Genomic DNA, 22,845 nt, shown 5'->3' on the forward strand with positions numbered 1-22,845 from the left:
ACAGTTTTGAAGAAATTTTATTTGATCTTTGTAGAAAAAAAAAAGAAATACATTTTGCTCATCCCAAACATGTACATCTAAGGCAAAATAATCGACCCTCCAATAAATGTTTTACAATTATTTTTCAAAAATATTCAAGCGATTTAAAACGAGTAAGGAAGTATTTCCTATGATGTCTTTTTCTTCAGTTTGGCTGGACTGTTTTTAAGTATGTCTGACATATCAGATTTAAAAGTGTATTATTTTGTACTCTTCTTTTCACAGCAGCTTTATAGTCGATCCAAAAGCAAGTAAAAACCCAAGATAGAGCGGCTGAGTGAATGTGGTCTGTTCGGTGTGGATGAGGCTCATTGATGTGTCAGACACGCTGTAGAAAGACAGAGTTCCTGCTCTGTGATCCACATACACTCCTAATCTACAGCAGCTCAAAGGTGCGTGAAGTTTAATCTGTTTCTTATCGTGAAAAAATGAGGACCCGGAGAGACGGTAGAACAAGCTCCAGGACTGGCGATTAAACCCAAACACACACTCATCACCTTTTCCCTTCCTCCTGATGCTCTTGTACGCCACTGAAACGGCGAGTCCGCCACTGCCGCTCCAGTCCAGCTCCCAGTAGCAGCGTCCGCACACACTCTCTCTGCTCAGCAGCTGAAGGTGCTGATCAAATCTGTCTGGATGATCGGGATACGGCTGGACTGAGCCGCTGTCGAAGGCCCGTTTGTTTCCTTCAGACAGGCGAAGGCGTTTGTTCGCTGTGTTTGGATCCAGAGTGAGCTGGCGGGAATCTGGAGGAAATCAAAATATTTGTTTCATATTTAATTTTTGTTAAGGTGCGTTACATACACTCATTTGGTACTACTGGGCCCAAAGTGTGCCAAGAATATATCCCCAACACCATTACACTACCACCACCAGCCTGAACTGCTGATACAGGCAGGCTGGATCCATGCTTTCATGTTGTTGACGCCAAATTCTGACCCGAGCATTCGAATGTGGCATCAGAAATGGAGACTAATCAGACCAGGCAAAGTTTCTCCAGTCTTCTCTCGTCCAATTTTTGTAAGCCTGTGTGAATTGTAGCCTCAGTTGCCTGTTCTTAGCTGAGAGGAGTGGCACCCAGTGTGGTCTTCTGCTGCTGTAGCCCATCCGCCTCAAGGTTCAGTAGGTATTAAGGTATTAAGCTTCAGTAGGAAATACATCAACATACTAATATAAAAGTCTCAGTAACTTCTGCTTCACACAAACTTTAAAGGTGCTGTATGACTCTTCTGAAGCATAAAAACAACATAATATGTCTGCAGACATTTCAGAAACCTGCTACGTTCTTGTTTATCTGAAAAACAATGCTGAAGTCAGATATTCTGCTTTGAACTTGTGCGTTACATGTCAGGACATCTGTCTTTGTTTTGGTCATTTAACCCCCCAGTTTAGCCAATTATATTTCAGCAGCTCGGGTTGCCTTGGTGGAAAACAGTGTTTTTGATTCATTCGGTCAGAAAAGCTCTCAGAGTATGCGTCCGTGAGCGAAATGCGACCTCCGGTGGACAGTAGCAGACTCCGAAATGAGACGCAGATTCAGAGTTCCACATGAGGTGGTTTTTAATTAGCACAGAATATAAATATTACGAGCGTAAACATTAGGTGAGCAGGTCATATTGTAATCCTGTGTCCTGACAACACGCTACGTGATGAGATTTGTGGTGATGAGCAATTGGAACCTGACGAAACACGTCAGAAATGTAAATACAGCCACTCAGAAGCACAGAATAGTGCGCTCACTGCACTCCAGCGAAACGGTAAGGTTTACAATCTAGTTAATACATATTAAACCTCTTTAACATTATTGAATCACTGATATGTTTTGGCTTGCACTAAGTCACAGTTCTAGAGGTGAACTATCTGCTGCTGTTTTTAGTAGTAGGGCAATAAATGTCATGTCAAATGGCGTTCATACTCAGATTATTAGCATTTAGCACAGAATAAAGCACATGAGGTGTACCTAAGCGGATCATTAGCCGCATTTCCACTATCAGGCCAGTGCGAGCCAGGGCTTTAAACGGGCCGGGCCAATAGCCCGGGAGGTTGAGAAATGAGGCTGAAATCATGTCGCGTTTCCACTGTCGGGCTAGTAGCTCACAGCGCGTCACGCAAACACCGCCCACAGAACGTCCCCGAATCAAACGTCACTCAACCCGCCCATTTCAGCGGGAATCAGGACAGGCAGATAAAGCACACCATAGAATCATCACGAAACCATTAAAATGAAGACAACCGAAACAAACAAACGACACGTTACTGTACAGCAGTACATGAAATGTCTATACGCACAGACCTGTGTATTTCCATTCATTACATTTGTTTACTCGCCGACCGACTGTTGGCATTGTGCATCAAGTGCTCTCGCCACTAACGCAGGGACCCAACACAGAGAGCGCACACATCCATAATATAAAGCCACAGAAATTCTCCTTTATAACTCGATATGGCATGTTTTTTTATAACATCCTCGTTTTGATAGAAGTCGAGTTAAGTTTTCAGCACAAGAGCGAGTAGCCTAATAAAATATAGCCATATTTGTTGCGCTCGGCAGCTGTTCACTAAAGCTCTTCATTTAAAGTTTCATTTATAAATTTAACCACGTCATATTAAAACATAAACAGTTGTTTGAGGATATAGAACACATTCTGTGTTTGGACTTTCCCCCGATGCGTTTAAAGCTGCGCTGCACAGGACTGAGTGACAGAAACAAAGTTATAGGCTAGATTCTGCTTTCACTCACCCAAATAATGCTCTGTTTGCGCGATTTCCAAATACTTTATAAATATTTACTAATATAAATATTTACTTTATATAAATATTTCAAACTTTATCCGGTGTTTAGTTTTTAGAAAATATCGAAAATCTTTTTTATTTTCAGACAGGTCTTTGTAAAATGAAAGTTAGGCTATATGTGGCTTTAAAACGGTTTGATTTATGTATTGTATATAGGCTACCTACATTGTTATAGCTAGCCTTTGTTTATTTTATATTGGTTAATTTATTTAATGTGATTTTATATTTATCCGATATTTGTAATTCTTTAAATTATATTTCAATATAGCTTAGGCTATTTTATCAAGATATGACACTATATTGTGTAAAGTCTACGAAAGTGGGCACGTATTTTGTTAAGTTTTATGTCTTTCTGTTGTATTTATATTGTGTATTATCTCCAGAATAAATAAAGAAAAAAGCCGCTCGCAGCATAACAGCTGTGAAGGAGCGCTCTTGCCCGGTCGTACACACACATACATGTCTAAACGCACAAACAAATATTTTAAACTTGACAAAAACTCTGGAAAACCTTTACTGTCTGCTGTGTTTTTAATATGGTGTAAAGATTATTATGCGTTATTGAAACATAAAGGAGGACGCAGCAAAAAACGTCACTATAAATTAAAACTACTTTATTATTTTATGCAGCAGCCTTACATTTAAAAGGGAAACATAAGGGCGATCATACGCAAAAAGACCCCAGACTATAAGGCTAGATGTTTTCTTTCCCTTATTTCTGTATTTGTTTGGCGCATGTACTCATGTGCGATCAGAAAACTGCCCGTCTCTCCTTTCACTCCGCCCCGAAGCCCCAGCTGGCCCTCCTTGGCCCAAGGTATTCGGCGGGTCGAAAAAAGCCGGCCGCTGGCCCCAAGAAAGCTCCGCTTTGGCTCGATTAGGCCCCGGAAGTGACAGTGGAAACCCCACTGGCCTTGGCTCGCCCTGGCTCGCTCACTTTAGGCGCGATAGTGGAAACGCGGCTATTGTCCGTTTTCTGTTGTTCAGCAGCAAGAAATAGACGCCGTTTCTAAAATATAAATCTCAGATGTTGGTTAGAGCAAAAACGTTTCCTATTATTGCGTGCTGTTGCTTTTATTTATTAAACGGATCAAATCCGCATTAAATCTGCCGTTAGGCTCGATAGTCAGGCTCGCTCACGTCAGTCTAGCAACCAGCACTTGAGTGGAGTCGTCAGGCGAGGGGACGAGTGAAAAAGTGTTTTGATCCAGGAGTGCAATACCTAGTTCAACCACTGGGTGTCAAACTTACACACTGCACCTTTAATTATCTGACAATCAGGGTGTGAAATACAGGGGGCAATACACGTGATCTCTTTTTAAAATAGAAATACTTTTTATCAGGAATAAAAGATGCCTTTAATCACGTTGCGGCAGCGTGTCGCATGTATTTAGGAGGACCCAGTGTTGGTATAGCACAAAACTCCTGTCTTAGGGGCCGTGAGGAAATCTGCTTTAAACAGCTGTTGATTTACTCTCAGTAGAAAGAAAAGCGTTTGTGCACTTACACTGTAAGAAGTCCTCCCTGGTCTTGGGGTCTGGGGTGGGAATGATCTGGATGTATGTCACTGGGGTTGCCAAACAGATTCAAAGAGTGACCATATTATCGCTGTTAAAGGATTCGGTCTAATATTTGAATATAAATAATGATCAAGCACAGGGAGGCACTACCTTCACCAGACACCATTTCCATCTCCTGGTCGCAGGAATCCTTGAGTTTCTCTTTCAGCAGAGACAAAGATTTTGTCACATCCTCAAAAGTGAAAGCGGAGCAGAGAGTGTTGGGTACATCTGTAGCTTCAGGAGGAGCAGACAAACATCGGAAACTCTACAAAGGCAATACAATACAATCATAATAGGGCTGGGACAATAACTTAATATACTGTAATTCATTTACCGATAGATTTACACATTTCTGTATGAAATTGATTCTGAGTTTCATTTTCAACAGCAGATAGGCTAGGCTAGTTTTTAATCATTCATTCATTCTTAGTTGTATGCAGCGGATGCTCTTCCGGCAGCAACCCAGTACTGGGAAACACCCACCGGCCCAGCTGGGACTTGAACCAGCGACCTTTTTGCTCTGAGGCCACAGTGCTAACTGCTGAGCCACTGTGGCTCCCTAGTTTTTAATCATACACTCCTAAAGTCAAAAGTCAAATTGACCTTTTTTCCCATATTGTGACATCTATCCAATTGAAGAGGGCCTAAAATTTGAAATTTATAAGCCGATAACCGATATATAGACCAATAAATAAATGACAATACCGATAACTCTTTATATTTATAAGCCGATAACCGATATATAGAACAATAAATAAATGGCTGATACTCATATTGCTTTATAAGCCAATAACCCTTATATACACCAATAAATAAATCATAATACCGATAACTCTTTATATTTATAAGCCAATAACCGATATTTACACCAATAAATAAATGACAATGTTGATTACTCTTTATATTTATAAGCCGATAACCAATATATAGACCAATAAATAATTGACAATACGGATAACTCTTTATATTTATAAGCCGATAACCGATAAATGGACTAATAAATAAATGGCTGATACTCATATTGCTTTATAAGCCGATAACCGATATATACACTAATAAATAAATGACAATACAGATAAATTTTATATTTATAAGCCGATAACCAATATATAGACCAATAAATAACTGACAATGCCAATAACTTTTTATATTTATAAGCCGATAAGCAATATATAGACTAATACATAAATTACAATACCGATAACTCTTTATATTTACAAGCCGATAACCAATATATAAACCAATAACTGACAATGCCAATAACCTTTTATATTTCTAAGCCAATAACCTATATATACACCAATAAATAAATGACAATACCGATAACTCTATATATTTATAAGCCGATAACCAATATATAGACCAATAAATAACTGACAATGCCAATAACTTTTTATATTTATAAGCCGATAACCGATACTTACACCAATAAATAAACGACAATGTCGATTACTCTTTATATTTATTAGCCGATAAGCAATATATAGACTAATAAATAATTTACAATACCGATAACTCTTTATATTTATAAGCCAATATCCTATATATACACCAATAAATAAATGACAATACCGATAACTCTATATATTTATGAGCCGATAACCAATATATAGACCAATAAATAAATGACATTCCCGATAACTCTTTATAATTATAAGCCGATAACCGATATATAGACCAATAAATAACTGACATTGCCAATAACTTTTTATATTTATAAGCCAATAACCGATATATATACACCAATAAATAAATGACAATACCGATAACTCTTTATATTTATAAGCTGATAACCGATATATACACCAATAAATAAATGGCTGTCACTGATAACTATGTATATTTATGAGCCGATAACAGATATATAGACCAATAAATAAATGACAATACCGATAACTCTTTATATTTATAAGCCAAATCAAAAATGGTTCTAGGGGAGTTATAAAATGAGCTTAATTCCCAAAAAAATGGAGTGTTCCTTTAAGAGAAGCTACCTGCAGGAAGTATATGTGATCGTCTGTTTGTAAAAGCTGCTTCATCTCAGAGTCTCTCCTTTTCATTTCATCAACCTCCTGCTCCAGACGCTTCACCAGTCCTTCAGCTCGACTCACGGCATCCTTTTCCTGACCTCTGATCAGCTGTGTGAACTCTGAGCGTCTTCTCTCAATGTAGAGGATCAGCTCAGTGAAGATCTTGCCACTGTCCTCCACCGCTGTCTGTGCTGAGAGCTGTGATAAAACACAATCCTGACATCAGTTGCAGCAGAAGCAGATCTTCACATCTGCCTACTGTGCAAAATATGCTTTTCTTCCTTAGTTTTTATAACTCTTATTTCAAAAGAGAGAAATCTCTTATGTATATGTTGGTTGAGTTACCATAATAACATACCATAGAATTACCACTACAGATTAATTCAAGTTTTTAACTACAGTATTAGTATGGTTGGAATAATGGTGTGATTTTCCTCATGCATGCAGAAAAAAAGGTTAAATTAAAATCTTAAAATGTCACATTTTTTTTCAAGATGTTATCCTTTCACCTCACCTTGTGTGACTCGATAGTCTCTCTCAGCTTCTGAATCTCTTGGACTTTTTGCTGGATTCTCCTTGGTAAGTCTTTCTGTTTCTTACTCAGCTGTTCCTGTAGGGCAAAACAAATAATTCAAGTAATAAATAGCCAATAACTGATATATAGGCCAATAAATAAATGTCTGATACTGATAACTCTTTATATTTATAAGTCTATAGCCAATATATGAAGGCCAATAAAATAAATGGCCGATACTGATAAGCCTTTATACTTAAAAGTCAATAACCGATATAATGTCCAATAAATAAATGGTTGAGACTGATAACTCTTTATATTTATGGGTTTAAAACAGATATATATATATATATATATATATATATATATATATATATATATATATATATATATATATATATATATATATAGACCAATAAATAAATGGCCAGTACTGATAACTCTTTATATTTATAAGCCAATAACCTAAATATATATATATATATATATATATATATATATATATATATATATATATATATATATATATATATATATATATATATATGTATGTATGGCAATAAATAACACTGATACTGGTAACTCTTTATATGTATAAGCCAATAACCGATATATAGGCCAATAAATAAATAGGCGATACTAATAACTCTTTAAAAGCTAATAACTGAAATATAAACCAATAAATAAATGGCTGATACTGCTAACTAATATTTATGTATAAGCCAATAACTGATATATAAGCCAGCAAATAATTGGCCGACACTGATAACTCTTTATAAGCCAAAAACCGATATATATATATACCAATAAATAAATGGCTGATACTACTAACACTAAATATTTTTAACCAAAATATAGACAAATAAATAAATGGCCAATACTAATAACTCTTCATATTTATAAGCCCATAACCGATATATAAGCCAATAAATAAATGGACGATACTGCTAACTCTAAATATTTATAACCCAAATATAGACCAATAAATAAATGGCCAATACTGATAACTTATTATATTTCATATATATATATATATATATATATATATATATATATATATATATATATATATATATATATATAAATATATATATAGCAATAAATAACTGACTGATACTGGTAACTCTTTATATGTATAAGCCGATAACCGATATACAAGCCAACAAATAAATGGCCGATACTGATAACTCATTATAAGCCGATAGCCGATATACAAACAAATAAATGGCTAATAATGCAAACTCTTTATATTTATGAGTTTGAAACCGATATTTATTTATTTATCTATCTATCTATCTATTTATATTTATATATATATATATATATATATATATATATATATATATATATATATATATATATATATATAGAGAGAGAGAGAGAGAGAGAGAGAGAGAGAGAGAGAGAGAGAAAGAGAGAGGCCAATAAATAAATGGCCGATTTTGAAAACTCTTTATATAATGAGTTGATAACCGATATATAAGCCAATAAATAAATGGCCGATACTGACAACTCTAAATATTTATAACCGATATATATTCTAATAAATAAATGGTCGATATTGATAACTGTTTATCTTATAAGCCAATAACCGATATAAAGGCCAAGAAATAAATGGTTGATATTGCTAACTCTTTTTAAGCCAATAACCGATATATAAACTAATAAATAAATGACCAATTCTGCTAACTCTTTATATTTCATAAAGAGTAAATTTCATAAAGATATAAATCACAGATACTAATAACTTTATAAGCTGACAACCGAGATGTAAACCAATAAATAAATGGCTGATACTACTAACACTAAATATTTTTAACCAAAATATAGACAAATAAATAAATGGCCAATACTAATAACTCTTCATATTTATAAGCCCATAACCGATATATAAGCCAATAAATAAATGGACGATACTGCTAAATCTAAATATTTATAACCAAAATATAGACCAATAAATAAATGGCCAATACTGATAACTTATTATATTTCATATATATATATATATATATATATATATATATATATATATAGCAATAAATAACTGACTGATACTGTTAACTCTTTATATGTATAAGCCGATAACCGATATACAAGCCAACAAATAAATGGCCGATACTGATAACTCATTATAAGCCGATAGCCGATATACAAACAAATAAATGGCTAATAATGCAAACTCTTTATATTTATGAGTTTGAAACCGATATTTATTTATTTATCTATCTATCTATCTATCTATCTATTTATATTTATATATATATATATATATATATATATATATATATATATATAGAGAGAGAGAGAGAGAGAGAGAGAGAGAGAGAGAGAGAGAAAGAGAGAGGCCAATAAATAAATGGCCGATTTTGAAAACTCTTTATATAATGAGTTGATAACCGATATATAAGCCAATAAATAAATGGCCGATACTGACAACTCTAAATATTTATAATCGATATATATTCCAATAAATAAATGGTCGATATTGATAACTGTTTATCTTATAAGCCAATAACCGATATAAAGGCCAAGAAATAAATGGTTGATATTGCTAACTCTTTATAAGCCAATAACCGATATATAAACTAATAAATAAATGACCAATTCTGCTAACTATTTATATTTCATAAAGAGTATATTTCATAAAGATATAAATCACAGATACTAATAACTTTATAAGCTGACAACCGAGATGTAAACCAATAAATAAATGGCTGATACAGCTAACTATTTATATGTATAAGCCGATAACCGATTAGCCAATAAATAAATGGCCAATACTGCTAACTCTTTAGATGTACAAGCCAATAACCAATATATAGGCCAATAAATAAATGGCTGATACTGATAACTCTTTATATATATAAGCCCAAAAATAAATGGCCAATACGGATAACCCTTTACAAGGCGATAACCGACAAATAAACCAATAAAAAAATGGCTGATACTGATAACTCTTTATATTTATAAGCCGATAACTGATATATAACCCAATAAATGAATGGCCGATACTGACAACTCTTTATAAGCCAATAACCGATATATAAGCCAGTAAATAAATGACCAATACTGCTAACCGTTTATATAAACAAGCCGATAACTAATATATAAGCCAATAAATAAATGGCTGATACTGATAACTCTTTATATTTATAAGCTAATAACCGATATATAAGCCAATAAATAAATGACTTATACTGTTAAATCCTTATATTTATAAGCCAATAATCGAAATATAGTTCAATAAATAAACGGCAGATACTGACAACTCTTTAAAATTAAAATCAATATATAAACCAATAAATAAATGACTGATAACTCTTTATATTAATGAGTTGATAACCGAAATACATAGGCCAATAAATAAACGGCAGGTACTGAAAATTCTTTATATTTATAAGCTGATAACCGATATATAGACCAAATAAATAAATGGCTGATACTAAAACTGTATTTATAAGCCAATAATGGATATATAGGCCCAGAAATAAGCAACTGATAGTAATAACTATATTTATGTGCAGATAACCGATATATCGCAAACAAATAATAGTGGATAAATGATTTTTTTTTTTCAATAAGTTAAATAATAAGTTTAAAAATACGTTTAGAAAATCTAAATTTCACCTCTAAAATGTCTTAATATTTTTAATTTAAATGTATTACTATTTCCTTGTCGGGCTGATAAGTATTATCGGCCGATACTGATATGGCTGTCAGTTAGTTGTGCATCCCTAAAATGGCTTCATATATAAAGTTTCACCTAAAATCAAAATACATTATTGTCATTATTAATTTCATATTAGCATTTATCGGCTGATACCGATAAATCAGAAACTACTCGAATTACTTAATATATTAATTTAAATATTTGTTTAATTATTATTGTTACTGTATAACAGCGCTGATATGAAATATGAGTAAGCAAGTAAATTATATATTAAATTATATGTAAATAATATTAAAAATAAAAGCCCCATACCTGTTTCTCCGTCCTCTCCTCTGCGGCTGTTACTGTGTCATGGTTTTTATGCTTCTCAATCACACACAAATAACAAATGCACTGCTGGTCGGTTCGACAGTAGATGTCCAAATGTTTATCATGTTTACGGCACATGGCCTCCTGTAGTCGTCTAGTGGCATCCATCAACTTGTGCTGCTTCTTCCCTTTAAAAAAAGTCTCATGTTGTTGGAGGTGACCCGGACAGTAAGAGCTGAGACACACTAAACAGGACTTCATAGCTTTCCTTTTTCTTCCAGTGCAAACGTCGCACTCGACATCTCCAGGTCCAGCAAAGCACTGAGCAGACACCTCAGTCTGCGTCAGCTTCTCCAGCATGTCAGCAAACACCACATTTTTGGATAGAGCAGGTCTTGGTGTGAAGGTCTGTCTGCACTGAGGGCAGCTGTAAACACCCGTCAGATCCTCCTGGTTCCAGCAGTCTGTGATACAGCGCATACAGTAACTGTGTCCGCAGGGAATGGTCACTGGATCCTTCAGGAGATCCAGGCAAACTGGACAGCTAAACTGGTCCTGAGCCACTGAAATACTGGCCTCCGCCATTTTAGGAACAAGTAAGTGTTAAGTTAGCGGCTCTTCCTGTGTGTGTCCCGTGGGGAAAAAAAGGTGATTCCTGGTTTCGGTTTTGAAAAAGTAAAACTGTGAGGATGCAGAGCTGCAGGCGGCCTATAGAGGGCGCGCATGTACACACTGTTTTCCTACTATTTGTGTGTCTGTGTGTGTGTTTTAAAAAGGACAGTTTAACATTTATAAAGGAAAGAATGCCATCGGAGAGTTATATGATAAGGCAAAATTATGGTTTATTCAAACACAAGCTCTCTCTCCCTTTCTCTCTCTTTCTAGGAATAACTCGTCCGACTGTATAACTCGCAATTCTGACTTTATAACACGCAATTCTGACTTTATAACTCGTAGTTCTAACTTTATAATCTGTAATTCTGACTTTGTAACTTGCAATTCTGACATTATAACCTGTAATTCTAACTTAATAACTCGCAATTCTGACTTATTAACTTGCTATTCTGACTTAATAACTCGCAATTATGACGTTATAACTTGCTGTTTTGACTTTATAACCTGTAATTCTGACTTAAAAACTCACAATTCTGACTTTATAACTTGCTGTTCTGACTTTATAATCTGTAATTCTGACTTAATAACTCGTAGTTCTGACTTTATGACTCGCAGTTCTGACTTTATAATCTGTAATTCTGACTTAATAACTCGCAATTCTGACTTAAAAATGAGCAATTCTGACTTTATAACTTGCTGTTCTGACTTTATAATCTGTAATTCTGACTTTATAACTTGCTGTTCTGACTTTATAATCTGTAATTCTGACTTTATAACTCGCAATTCAGACTTTATAACTTGCTGTTTTGACTTTATAACTTGTAATTCTGACTTAATCACTCGCAATTCTGACTTAATAACTCGCAATTCTGACTTTATAACTCGCAATTCTGACTTAATAACTCGCAATTCTGACTTAATAACTCGCAATTCTGACTTTGTAACTCGTAGTTCTGACTTTTTAACCTTTAATTCTGACTTAATAACTCGCAGTTCTGACTTTATGACTCGCAGTTCTGACTTAATAACTCGCAGTTCTGACTTTATAACTCGCAGTTCTGACTTAATAATCTGTAATTCTGATTTAACAACTCGCAATTCTGACTTTACAACTCGTAGTTCTGACTTAATAACTCGCAATTCTGACTTAATAACTCACATTTCTGACTTTATAATCTGTAATTCTGATTTAATAACTCGCAATTCTGACTTTACAACTCGTAGTTCTGACTTAATAACTCGCAATTCTGACTTAATAACTCGCAATTCTGACTTAATAACTTGCAATTCTGACTTTATAACTCGCAATTCTGACTTAACTCGCAATTCTGACTTAACTCGCAATTCTGACTTTATAACTTGCTGTTCTGACTTTATAATCTGTAATTCTGACTTAATAACTTGCAATTCTGACTTTAAAACTTGCTGTTCTGACTTTGTAATCTGTAATTCTGACTTTATAACTCGCAATTCTGACTTTATAACTTGTAATTCTGACTTAATAACTCGCAATTCTGACCTAATATCTCACAATTCTGACTTTATAACCTGTAATTCTGACTTTATAACTGGCAATTCTGACTTTATAACCTGTAATTCTGACTGAAAAACTCGCAATTCTGACTTAATAACTTACAATTCTGACTTAATAACTCGCAATTCTGGCTTTATAGCTTGCATTTTTGACCTAACAAACTCGCAATTCTAATTGAAATTTTTTACATTGTATTTATTTGTAATTTTTTTTTTTATTTCAGTGGCGGGAATGGGCTTCCATAGAAAGTCCATAAAGAAAGCCCACGTGAAAAAAATACTGTTGTAATTCAGTAAATATAGCATTTGTTGAACCACACTATAGTGTATTATACTGTATATATTATACAATTGTACCACACTTTGGTAATAACTATGCATTATAGTGAACTGCTTAACTGTAATGAGTACTGTAGTGCACTTTAGTTTTTACTACGGTAATACACGTGTGTTTTTCTGTATAATAAAGTTGTCGTACTCTTAAGTACACGGTAAAAAATGCTATGATTGATTAGTCCTGACAGCACATGTTTTTAGGCCATTGTAACTTAATAAAGAGTTAATCATGTTCTAACTTAATTTGATATGTTATGCAAGAGATTTTAAGTCAGTTAAGCATAATATAAGTTCAATGGACTCAGGTCCATTAACTTTCCCAGTGTTGAATAAGTTGGCGGTTCATTCTGCTGTGACGACCCCTGAATAATAAAAGGACCAAGCCGAAAACACAATGAATGATTGAATAAAAATTATTTTAAACAACAGTTCAGGCCTGTAGCCAGGTTCGGAAGACCCACCTATCACTGACAAAGGTCCAGAATTTGTCCAAAAAATATGCTCATTTGTCCTATTTTGACTGCTATGCCATTACAAATTGTGAAAAGAACCCATTGAAAAAGGCTTTAAGACTGTCGGTTTGGTGTGACTTCAGCTAATCAGTTTTGGTCAATGCTAAGAATTATTTTTCAACATCCAACTGTGCAAGAGTTGTACAAACTGATGTAAGAGAAGTCGTCATTTGCTACCTTATTGCTTTTGAATAGAGAAAACATTTTACAAGTAATCTTATTCTGACAAATGACCAATAAAAACCTGTGAAGGACCAAAAGCGGCCCATATTAAATTTAATTTGAATGCTAATTTGGTTATTGAATAATTAAATGCACTTCTTCTAGAGGCTTGAAAAATCGTGAAACTCTAAATTATTAATATGTATTCATTTTTAATCATTTAAATGGCCAAATTCTGACTGAGGAAAGTTAAATGACCAGTTTGTTATTTGCCTAATGAATGAAAATAGGCTACAGTTTTTAGTTTAAAACTTCAACAGATTCCTGTTTTCTTCTAATGATAAATGATGTAATAAATTTGTGTTTTAAAAATAAGTATTATACATATTTTTTATTCTAAATCTTTTGGAAATATTTTTGCCATGTTTGGTTATGATGACCATCCGACAATCCAGCTAAAATAGTGCTTAAATGTCTCTAAAATGCAGTATTTAAATCTCATGTTTAAATAGAAACTGGGGTGTATAGCTGCAAAAAGTCCCATTTTTGAGAAAAAGAACGACCCCTGTCACCAGGCTGTTTTATTAGTCTTCGTTTAATAAAATAATCTTTCAAAGGTTAAACCGATCCAAACTGGCGCATGCGCACAGAGCTTCGCGTCCGCTCGCGCAGGTACAGAGTCTGTGAAAGCGTGACGGCTTCGAGCGCTGGACCAAACTAATGTAAGTTACCGAAATAAAGAAAACAACGACTCAATTTCGCCTCAAACATTTTGGCTCCTGTTAATAAACATGAGAAAAGTTTAGTAGGAAGGAATTAAAGAGAAGCAGAAAGGAAAAGTGCTGAGGTTGAGGGAGGAAACATTTGACAGACAAAACACATCCTTCCTCAGAGTCCGGTTTCAGATCAAGAGGCGGCTACAGAAAAGCTCCGTGTCAGGTCTAAAGTGGCAAGATTTCAGAGATGACAGACATTTAGTTTGGTGTTCGACTGTCTTTCTGTTCAACAATGACAATAAGGGAAAATATCTTTATTTCGCTTTCCAAAACAACAACAGAAACAATCTGTGGGGCTACAACGCCTCCGCTTTCCGTTTTTGAGAAAGCGAAACTGAGAGGATCCACAGCTTACATATTCCCTACTAAATATTTATGCAGGCTATGCGTTTAAAACGGCGATGTTATTCCTTTACACCAATAGATAGAGACAGACAGACAGATAGATATATACTCACTAAAAATGTTGAGTTATTTATTTAACCCAATGGTTGAGTTAAACATATTTGGTGCTTTGTTGGGTTGTTTTTAACCTTTATGTTATTTATTAATAACTCAACCAGTTTGGTTATTTGTCACCTTAATTTGGTTATTTATATTTTAACTCAACCAGTTGGTTTAAATTTTTGAATTTCAACAGTCAACTGATTTAACTGACGCAGAGCATCTGTATGTTGTTTTTGCGCGATAAAATTTAAGCTCTAGCACTATATATATATATAGGCATATATATATATATATATATATATATATATATATATATATATATATATATATATATATATATATATATTTGATTTGCTATTAATTTGATTATATATATATATATATATATATATATATATATATATATATATATATATATATATAGTCAAATTACCTCTCTGTGTCTTGTTTTTGATATGCGTTTTATCAGCACTCTTGTTTTTTTTTTTTTGTAGTATTTACAAACATAGTACAAGAGAATACATCTCACAACAGTTATGAACATAATAAAAATAAATAAAATAAAATGAAATAAATTCTTCCAGTCATACAATGTTTAAACATGCCAGGGGTTGACAAAAAAAAATAGGTAAGATAGTGATAATAATTATATAAAAAAACTTATTAGATCAAATGAAATTTACATAATGCCTCATATGTTTTTTTTAGCTTTTCTGTTTTTTAGCACTCTTGATTATTGAGGATACAAATGCGCAGTTCAACGCTTTCTCTACCTCACGTGTTCATCTCTACAGTTTTTTTTTTTTTTTTTGAAGAAATGATATATGACATATTTGGGATATCTGGCCGTCACCTTTAGGACAGCGGAGACATTTATTTATTTACACAATTATATAATTATTTATATTACAATTATATAACCCAATGCATTGGGTTAAAATAACCTAGTTTGGTAATTTGTTGGGGTATTTTAACCAACTATTTTAACAGAGTAGATAGATAGATATAGAGATAGAGTAAAATACTTTGAAAGCAAAGTTTTACAAAATGATTATTGCTATCATTGCCATCATTTTACATTTTTTATAGGTTTATGTTTCTACCTTTTGTAATTATGTTGAATATTTGCTTGAATAATTATTAATAAACACATTTAGATTATGACAAGAATTCGACACAAAGAGAATAAAAGTCATTACAATATAAAGTCTTTTAATTTACATTTGCATACATCTTTCATGATTTCGACATTTATATCCATTTTACCTTATTTTACCTTAGTTTTATTTCACAGTAATGACTTGCTTCTGTACACTCGTCTATAAATTTATCGTATGAGGAAAATGTAAATAAAAAATGTTAAATTCTCATATAGGGATAAATAGACACATATTAAGTAAAACACTTTGAAAGTAAAGTTTTACATTATTATTATTATTATCATCGTCATCCCTTTACACTTCTTTGTAGATTTATATATTTATATTTCTTTTGTAATTACGTTTATTATTTGCTTTAATAATTATTAATAAATTAGGATTTAGATTGACAAGAAAATGACATAGAGAATAAGAAGTCTTTGTAAATTGAACTGATTTACAATTTATTTATACATTTTTATATATCTTTCATAATTTTGAAATTTATATTCGTTTTACCATATTTTTCATTACAACTATAATACTCAATACTTTTTATTACATATTTACACATTTCTTCAACACATTTCTAATCATAATAGCTTTAATAACTCATCTCTAATAACTGATTTATTTTCTCTTTGTCATGATGACAGTATAATATTAGACTAGATATTCTTTAAGACACTTCTATACAGCTTAAAGTGACATTTAAAGGATTAATAAGGTTAACTAGGCAGGTTAGGGTAATTAGGCAAGTTATTGTATAACCATGGTTTGTTCAGTAGACTATGAAAAAATATATAGCTTGAAGGAGCTAATAATATTGACCTTAAAATGGTGTTTAAAAAATTAAAAACTGCTTTTATTCTAGCCGAAATAAAACAAATAAGACTTTCTCCAGAAGAAAAAATATCAGACATACTGTGAACATTTCCTGAATCTGTTCAACATCATTTGGGAAATATTTAAAAAACAAAACAAAAACAAAACCAAGAGCACACCCTCTGAGCGCGTCATAAGTGTGTTTATAGTGAATGTCTAGCAAGGTTGTTTAAGACTTACCATAAAACAGGTTGTAAGTTTCTATTTCTCTGCTCCTCCTGTGTCACCGAATTGCGTAATGATCTTAAGTAAGGTGTGCAGTTTTGCATTCCAGTTCTGTCCGTCACAATGACACGCTCTCATTTCTATTGACAGATCCACTAGCCATTTTCCCCCCCATGTTGTAGGTACCTGGTAAAATGTTGAGCGGGTTTGCCGATTTGAGCCTGGAGGATGAAGTGGAAGACATGGACACATCCGACACACCGTGGTTTTGGTTTTACAAGGCAAAGTGTGGCATCTGGCACAGAGTTGAGGTATCGTCTTGTTTATACACACTGTAAAAATACATATTTTTGCTGTTTGTTCAAACTACTTATTTAAAATGAGCTGAATCAGCACAATTCCTGAGGTACTTTTTGGGACAACTTAATTGCTTTATGTTCAATCCACTTAAATTTGTTAACTTAATGGATTCATGTTTGGACACTTGAAAGAATTGTGTGGAAGGCAGCATTTTATTTTTTACAGTTAAAGCACAGTGAAGTCTGAAACTTCAGCCGAACCTCGCGAAAACGGAAATGCTTGTAGTTTCTGCCAACCCGACTTTACATCATAACTTTTCAATCCAGATGGATGGGGCAACCATTACTGCATCCAAAATGGTGAAAACCCTTGGAGTAACGATTGATGACCAACTAAACTTCTCTGACCACATTTCTAGAACTGCTCGATTGTGCAGATTCACACTCTATAACATCAGAAAGATCCGACCCTTCTTATCTGAACATGCAGCTCAACTCCTTGTTCAAGCTCTTGTTCTTTCCAGACTGGACTATTGCAACTCTCTACTAGCCGGGCTTCAGCTAACTCTATCAAGCCTCTTCAGCTGCTCCAGAACGCAGCAGCACGAGTGGTCTTTAATGAACCTAAAAGAGCACATGTCACTCCGCTACTCATCCGTTTGCACTGGCTGCCAGTTGCTGCTCGCATCAAATTCAAAGCTCTGATGTTTGCCTACAAAGTGACTTCTGGCCTTGCTCCTTCTTATCTGCTCTCGCTTCTGCAGATCTATGTGCCCTCCAGAAACTTGCGTTCTGTGAATGAACGTCGCCTCGTGGTTCCATCCCAAAGAGGGAAGAAATCACTTTCCCGAACGCTCGCGTTTAATTTGCCCAGTTGGTGGAATGAACTCCCTAACTGCAGCAGAACGGCAGAGTCACTCGCTACTTTCAAGAAACGACTAAAAACTCAACTATTTAGTCTCCACTTCACTTCCTAATCTGCAATTGCCTCTCTGGCTCCACCGCTAACTGTACTACTACTACTACAAAAAAAAAAGTACTAATGCTTTCCTTCTTAGACTTTACAGACCTGAAACTTGCCTACAGCACTTATTCATTGTTGCTCTTATAGTTGTGTAAGTTGCTTCCTTGTCCTCATTTGTAAGTCACTTTGGATAAAAGCGTCTGCTAAATGACTGAATGTAAACTTTCCTATATTTTAGGGCTGCATGATTAATCGTGTTACTTTCACGATAACGATATTTGTGGCCCACGATCAATAATTAAATATCAATATCGTCACCATTTTTACGACCAAGCCGTTATTTTAATGGGCGGAGTTTACGGATTGTACCGCATCACAAGCATGAGGTGACTGCGTCTAGATTGCAAGTTTTTTTTTTTTCTTCAAGGAATGCAATGTTGATCAGGTAGCTTTCGCCCCTGTTTAGTTAAAACTTCCCACGGTAAAGGCTGATTTATACTTCTGCGTCAAACGCCGGCGTATGCTACGCCGTTGACGCATAGTCCTTCGCCGTGGCCGTAGCTGAAGTGCACCTCTCAAAAAATGTAACTACACGTCGCAACAACGCGTAGCGCAAGCTCTGTGATTGGTCGGCATGGTATCGCTGACGAGTCTGGGCGGGACCGAGAGCCGCGCGAGCGGCGCTAGCCCAATGTAGCGATTGTTTAAAAGTGTGGAGTCCCATGAAGGAGCTCCGGATGGAAAGTTTTGTTTTGTGTTTACCTCATAGTTAAAGTTGTTGCACGTCCGCCGGTTCCAGCGAAGAAACTCGACACAGAGGAACATTTACACCTCACTGCCCACTAGCGTTTCGGAAGTGTTACTGCAGACCAACAGAGACAGCGCGCAGAAGTATAAATGCACAGCTACGCGCGTTGCATGCGCCGTGGGTTACGCCGGTCACTTGACGCAGAAGTATAAACCAGGCTTCACACGACAAACCTCATTAAACACATTAAAAACCATCACAAAGTGGCTGTCATCAGTGGGTTAATGAACTCAGGGGAATTCTGCTTTGCATTACTAACATCACTAAACCAGACAACATTTGTTTTATAAGTTAACCAAATATTCGCGGAGGTTCAGCAGTTTTTTCTGATGCGTTTGCCAGTCGTAGACAGAAGACACTGTATTCAAGTGTTTCAATGTAAAAAGAGTAATTACGGCCCTGTTCACGCAGGTATTGAGGTTTGTTTTCATCAATCTAACGCACCTTTTACTATTTACAGGAAAATATAATGTAATTCGAAGTTTCAAATCAATTAACTCATAAATTTATTAATTTATAAAAAGACTTGCCTGTTTTATGTGTTAAATAATGAAATGGATATCTAATTTCCTTTATTTCCGATTAGACCATGCACTTTATTCTGTTTTACAGTTTTACAGGCATATATGGGTTTTTAAAAATAACATTCGTTTAACTATTTTTTTTAGCACATAGTAAGTATTTAAATTACCTGTATTTTGATTAAAAACTTCAGGATTTAAAAAGGATAAGGAATTGATTGCGCATGCGCAAAAAAAAAGCAATCATTACATGCGTCAGTCTCACGTTTAAGGATAAATTCGCTGCTTTGAATAGAATAAAATGATCAAAAAGCACATTAAAGACTTTACTCAAAAAATAAAACTTTCACAAAGGTGTATCTTATGGAAAAACACCAATTGACGAGCGCTGCTTTCGGTTTTAAAAGAATCAAGCAGATTAAAAAAAACGAATTTGCGGAATTTTGCAAAAGAAAAAGATTGAACACATCCAGGCTGTTAAAAGAGCGTTCGACTTTATATATTCTTTCGACTAAAATACAACAGCTATTATTATGAATGACAGAATGTAAAGCCGTCTCTCCTGCGTGCTTAAACAGCGCGTCCTGCTGTTAATGAGGAGGTGGAGAGAATGCGCTGTTTAGTTCCACCTCAAGGTATTTAATAAATAAATTAAATAAAAACTGACCCGAACACCAAGCTGCTTATCAAGCTCAAAAAGTTACACAACTCTTGCACCCGGGATGCCCAATAAACACGGCATTCTTTTAATTCGATGTTTGTGAACTAACCGCAGATGCTTTGTCATGTTGGTCGCGACACTTTGCTTTATAACCTATTCGTTTATCACAATAATTACGTTTTAATAATCACACAAAATTAATAATTATGCAATAATTAGATTTGCCATCGTTCTTCACCACATGTAGCCACTCTTTTTAGCCAGCCTGATCTCACGAGGAAACGTAAGTATTTTACGTTTTGTCAGTTTAGTGGCTAATTCGTACGAGTTCAGTCGTACGAAAATGTACGATTTTAAAAAGGAGGCGTGGCACCTAACCCCACCCGTCATTGGATGATGAGCAAATCGTACTGAATTGTACGAATTAGATTGTACAAATTCATACAAATTACCCACTAAATCAAAAAGTTACGAATTGCCGTGAGATATCGTTGTTTTAGCACATCTTGCAGTCCATCTCTAAACAGAAGTTTAGATTATTATTGAAGGTGCTCTCCAGCGGCGAAGTTCCTGGCAGAGTAGCGAGTGGAAAAAAATCCGCCACAATCTCTGTTTATATTAATTCATGCACTGTGTTTGTCATAAAGTGATTTGTGCTGTTCAGGTGATGAGAACATTATGTAGAAATACTGAAGCAACATCTCAAGACATCAGCCAGGAAATTAAAACTTGGCCACAAATGGCTCTTCCGGACAGACCATGACCTTTAGCATACTGCCAAATTAGTTCAAATGTGCTTTAAGGACAACAGAGTGAATGTTTTGGAGTGGCCATCACAAAGCCCTGATGTCAATCCTATAGAAAACTTGTGGGCAGAGTGGAAAAAGCTTGTGCGAGCAAGACAGCCTACAAATATGACTCCGTTACACCAATTCTGTCAGGAGGAATGGGCCAGAGTTCCTGCAAACTATTGTGAGAAGCTTGAGGAAGGAGACCCAAAACATTTGACCAAAGTTATACAGTTTATAAACTAAAAAAAGTACCAAGGAAATGTGTGTAAACTTTCGACTGTCCAGAAATCAGTAAAAAATTCTCAAAAAACAAATTTCATTACTCTGGCATTTAGCAAATGTAAATCATTTAGCTAATCCTATCGGATCTAAAATAGTAAACTTTTAGTATGATTTACCATCCTTTTTTCTTTTAGATTGTATGAAAACTTCTGGTTTTCACTGTATATGCTGAGCACTGTAACTCCATGTCACCCCAACACGAATTTAAAAGTTAAACTTAACATATTTAAGTGGACTGAACATAATAAAAATTAAGTTGTCCCAAAAGAAGACTCAAGAATTGTGTCGATTCAGCTCATTTTTAAATGAGGGATGACTTTTGCTGCTTGTTCAAGCTACTTATTTATAATGAGCTGAAACAACACAATTCCTGAGATTTCTGGAACAATTTACTTGTTTTGTTCACTCGACTTAAATTTGTCTAAACAATTAAGTGAACTTAATTTGATTTGAGTTAGGATGACAGGAAGGAATTGTGTGAAACCCAGAGTTTTACAGTAAGAAACCTGCTGTTTAACAAGATAACAAAACAAAAAGTCAAAACAAACATCTTAAACTTACTTAATAAAACATAAACGTCTTAAATAAGAAATGCAGCATGTTTCTTATTGTAAAAAAAACTCCACACAATTCCTTTATTTCATCCAAAAACAAACTGATTAATTTAACTTAACAAATTTAAGTGGATTAAACATAAAACAATAAACAAAACACACCTTAAAAATAGCTTGAACAAGCAGCAAAAATAATTAGAGCAAGCTCCACACAATTAAATGAATTGTGTGGAAATTTAAGTGGATCAAACAGAAAACGAGACTCAAGAATTGTGTTGTTTCAGCAAGTAGTTTGAACAAGCAGCAGAAATCTTAAATATAATGAACATTTTTTTAAGGACGACCCAAAGAATTTTATGTCCAGTGACGATCTGGACCGTTATTACCTCAGAAACCCAACAGGTGTGGTAAACGTGACTGCTGCTGGAGCTCAGTTCGAGGTTAACTTTGCAGGTACTGCATAATTACAATGTACTTA

General features: G+C 34.4%; 3 protein-coding genes across 7 annotated transcripts in view; 1 reads left to right on the forward strand and 2 right to left on the reverse strand.

Annotated features, from left to right (window-relative positions):
• On the reverse strand, positions 1-11,642 carry ftr64 (finTRIM family, member 64). Its single transcript, NM_001327814.1, is given in 6 exon segments — positions 1-785; positions 4,340-4,399; positions 4,503-4,659; positions 6,389-6,622; positions 6,939-7,034; positions 10,921-11,642. Coding segments are annotated over 6 exon segments (1,656 nt in total). The 5' UTR covers positions 11,503-11,642; the 3' UTR covers positions 1-258.
• parp11 (poly(ADP-ribose) polymerase family member 11) overlaps positions 11,177-22,845 on the forward strand; it is a 19,340-nt gene continuing 7,671 nt past the window's right edge. For 2 of the 4 annotated variants that reach the window (XM_087250390.2, XM_087250393.2), the window contains exons 1-3: positions 11,177-11,513; positions 17,670-17,798; positions 22,706-22,820. In XM_087250390.2, coding sequence (XP_087106516.2) covers positions 17,682-17,798; positions 22,706-22,820 — 232 coding nt within the window. In that variant the 5' untranslated portion in view covers positions 11,177-11,513; positions 17,670-17,681. Of the gene's footprint in view, positions 11,514-14,723; positions 14,798-17,637; positions 17,799-22,705; positions 22,821-22,845 lie in introns of those variants that run through there. The other 2 variants (XM_087250392.2, XM_087250391.2) reach the window with 2 other exon arrangements.
• Positions 17,408-22,845, reverse strand: part of pyroxd1 (pyridine nucleotide-disulphide oxidoreductase domain 1) — a 40,422-nt gene continuing 34,984 nt past the window's right edge. For both annotated transcript variants that reach the window (XM_087246290.2, XM_088649723.1), the window contains one exon: positions 17,408-17,819. The gene's annotated coding sequence lies outside the window, so the exon portion shown is untranslated. The remainder of the gene's footprint in view (positions 17,820-22,845) is intronic.

The sequence above is a fragment of the Danio rerio genome, chromosome 4, assembly GCF_052040795.2.
Source record: "Danio rerio strain M-AB ecotype USA chromosome 4, GRCz13ab, whole genome shotgun sequence".
Lineage (NCBI taxonomy): Eukaryota > Metazoa > Chordata > Actinopteri > Cypriniformes > Danionidae > Danio > Danio rerio.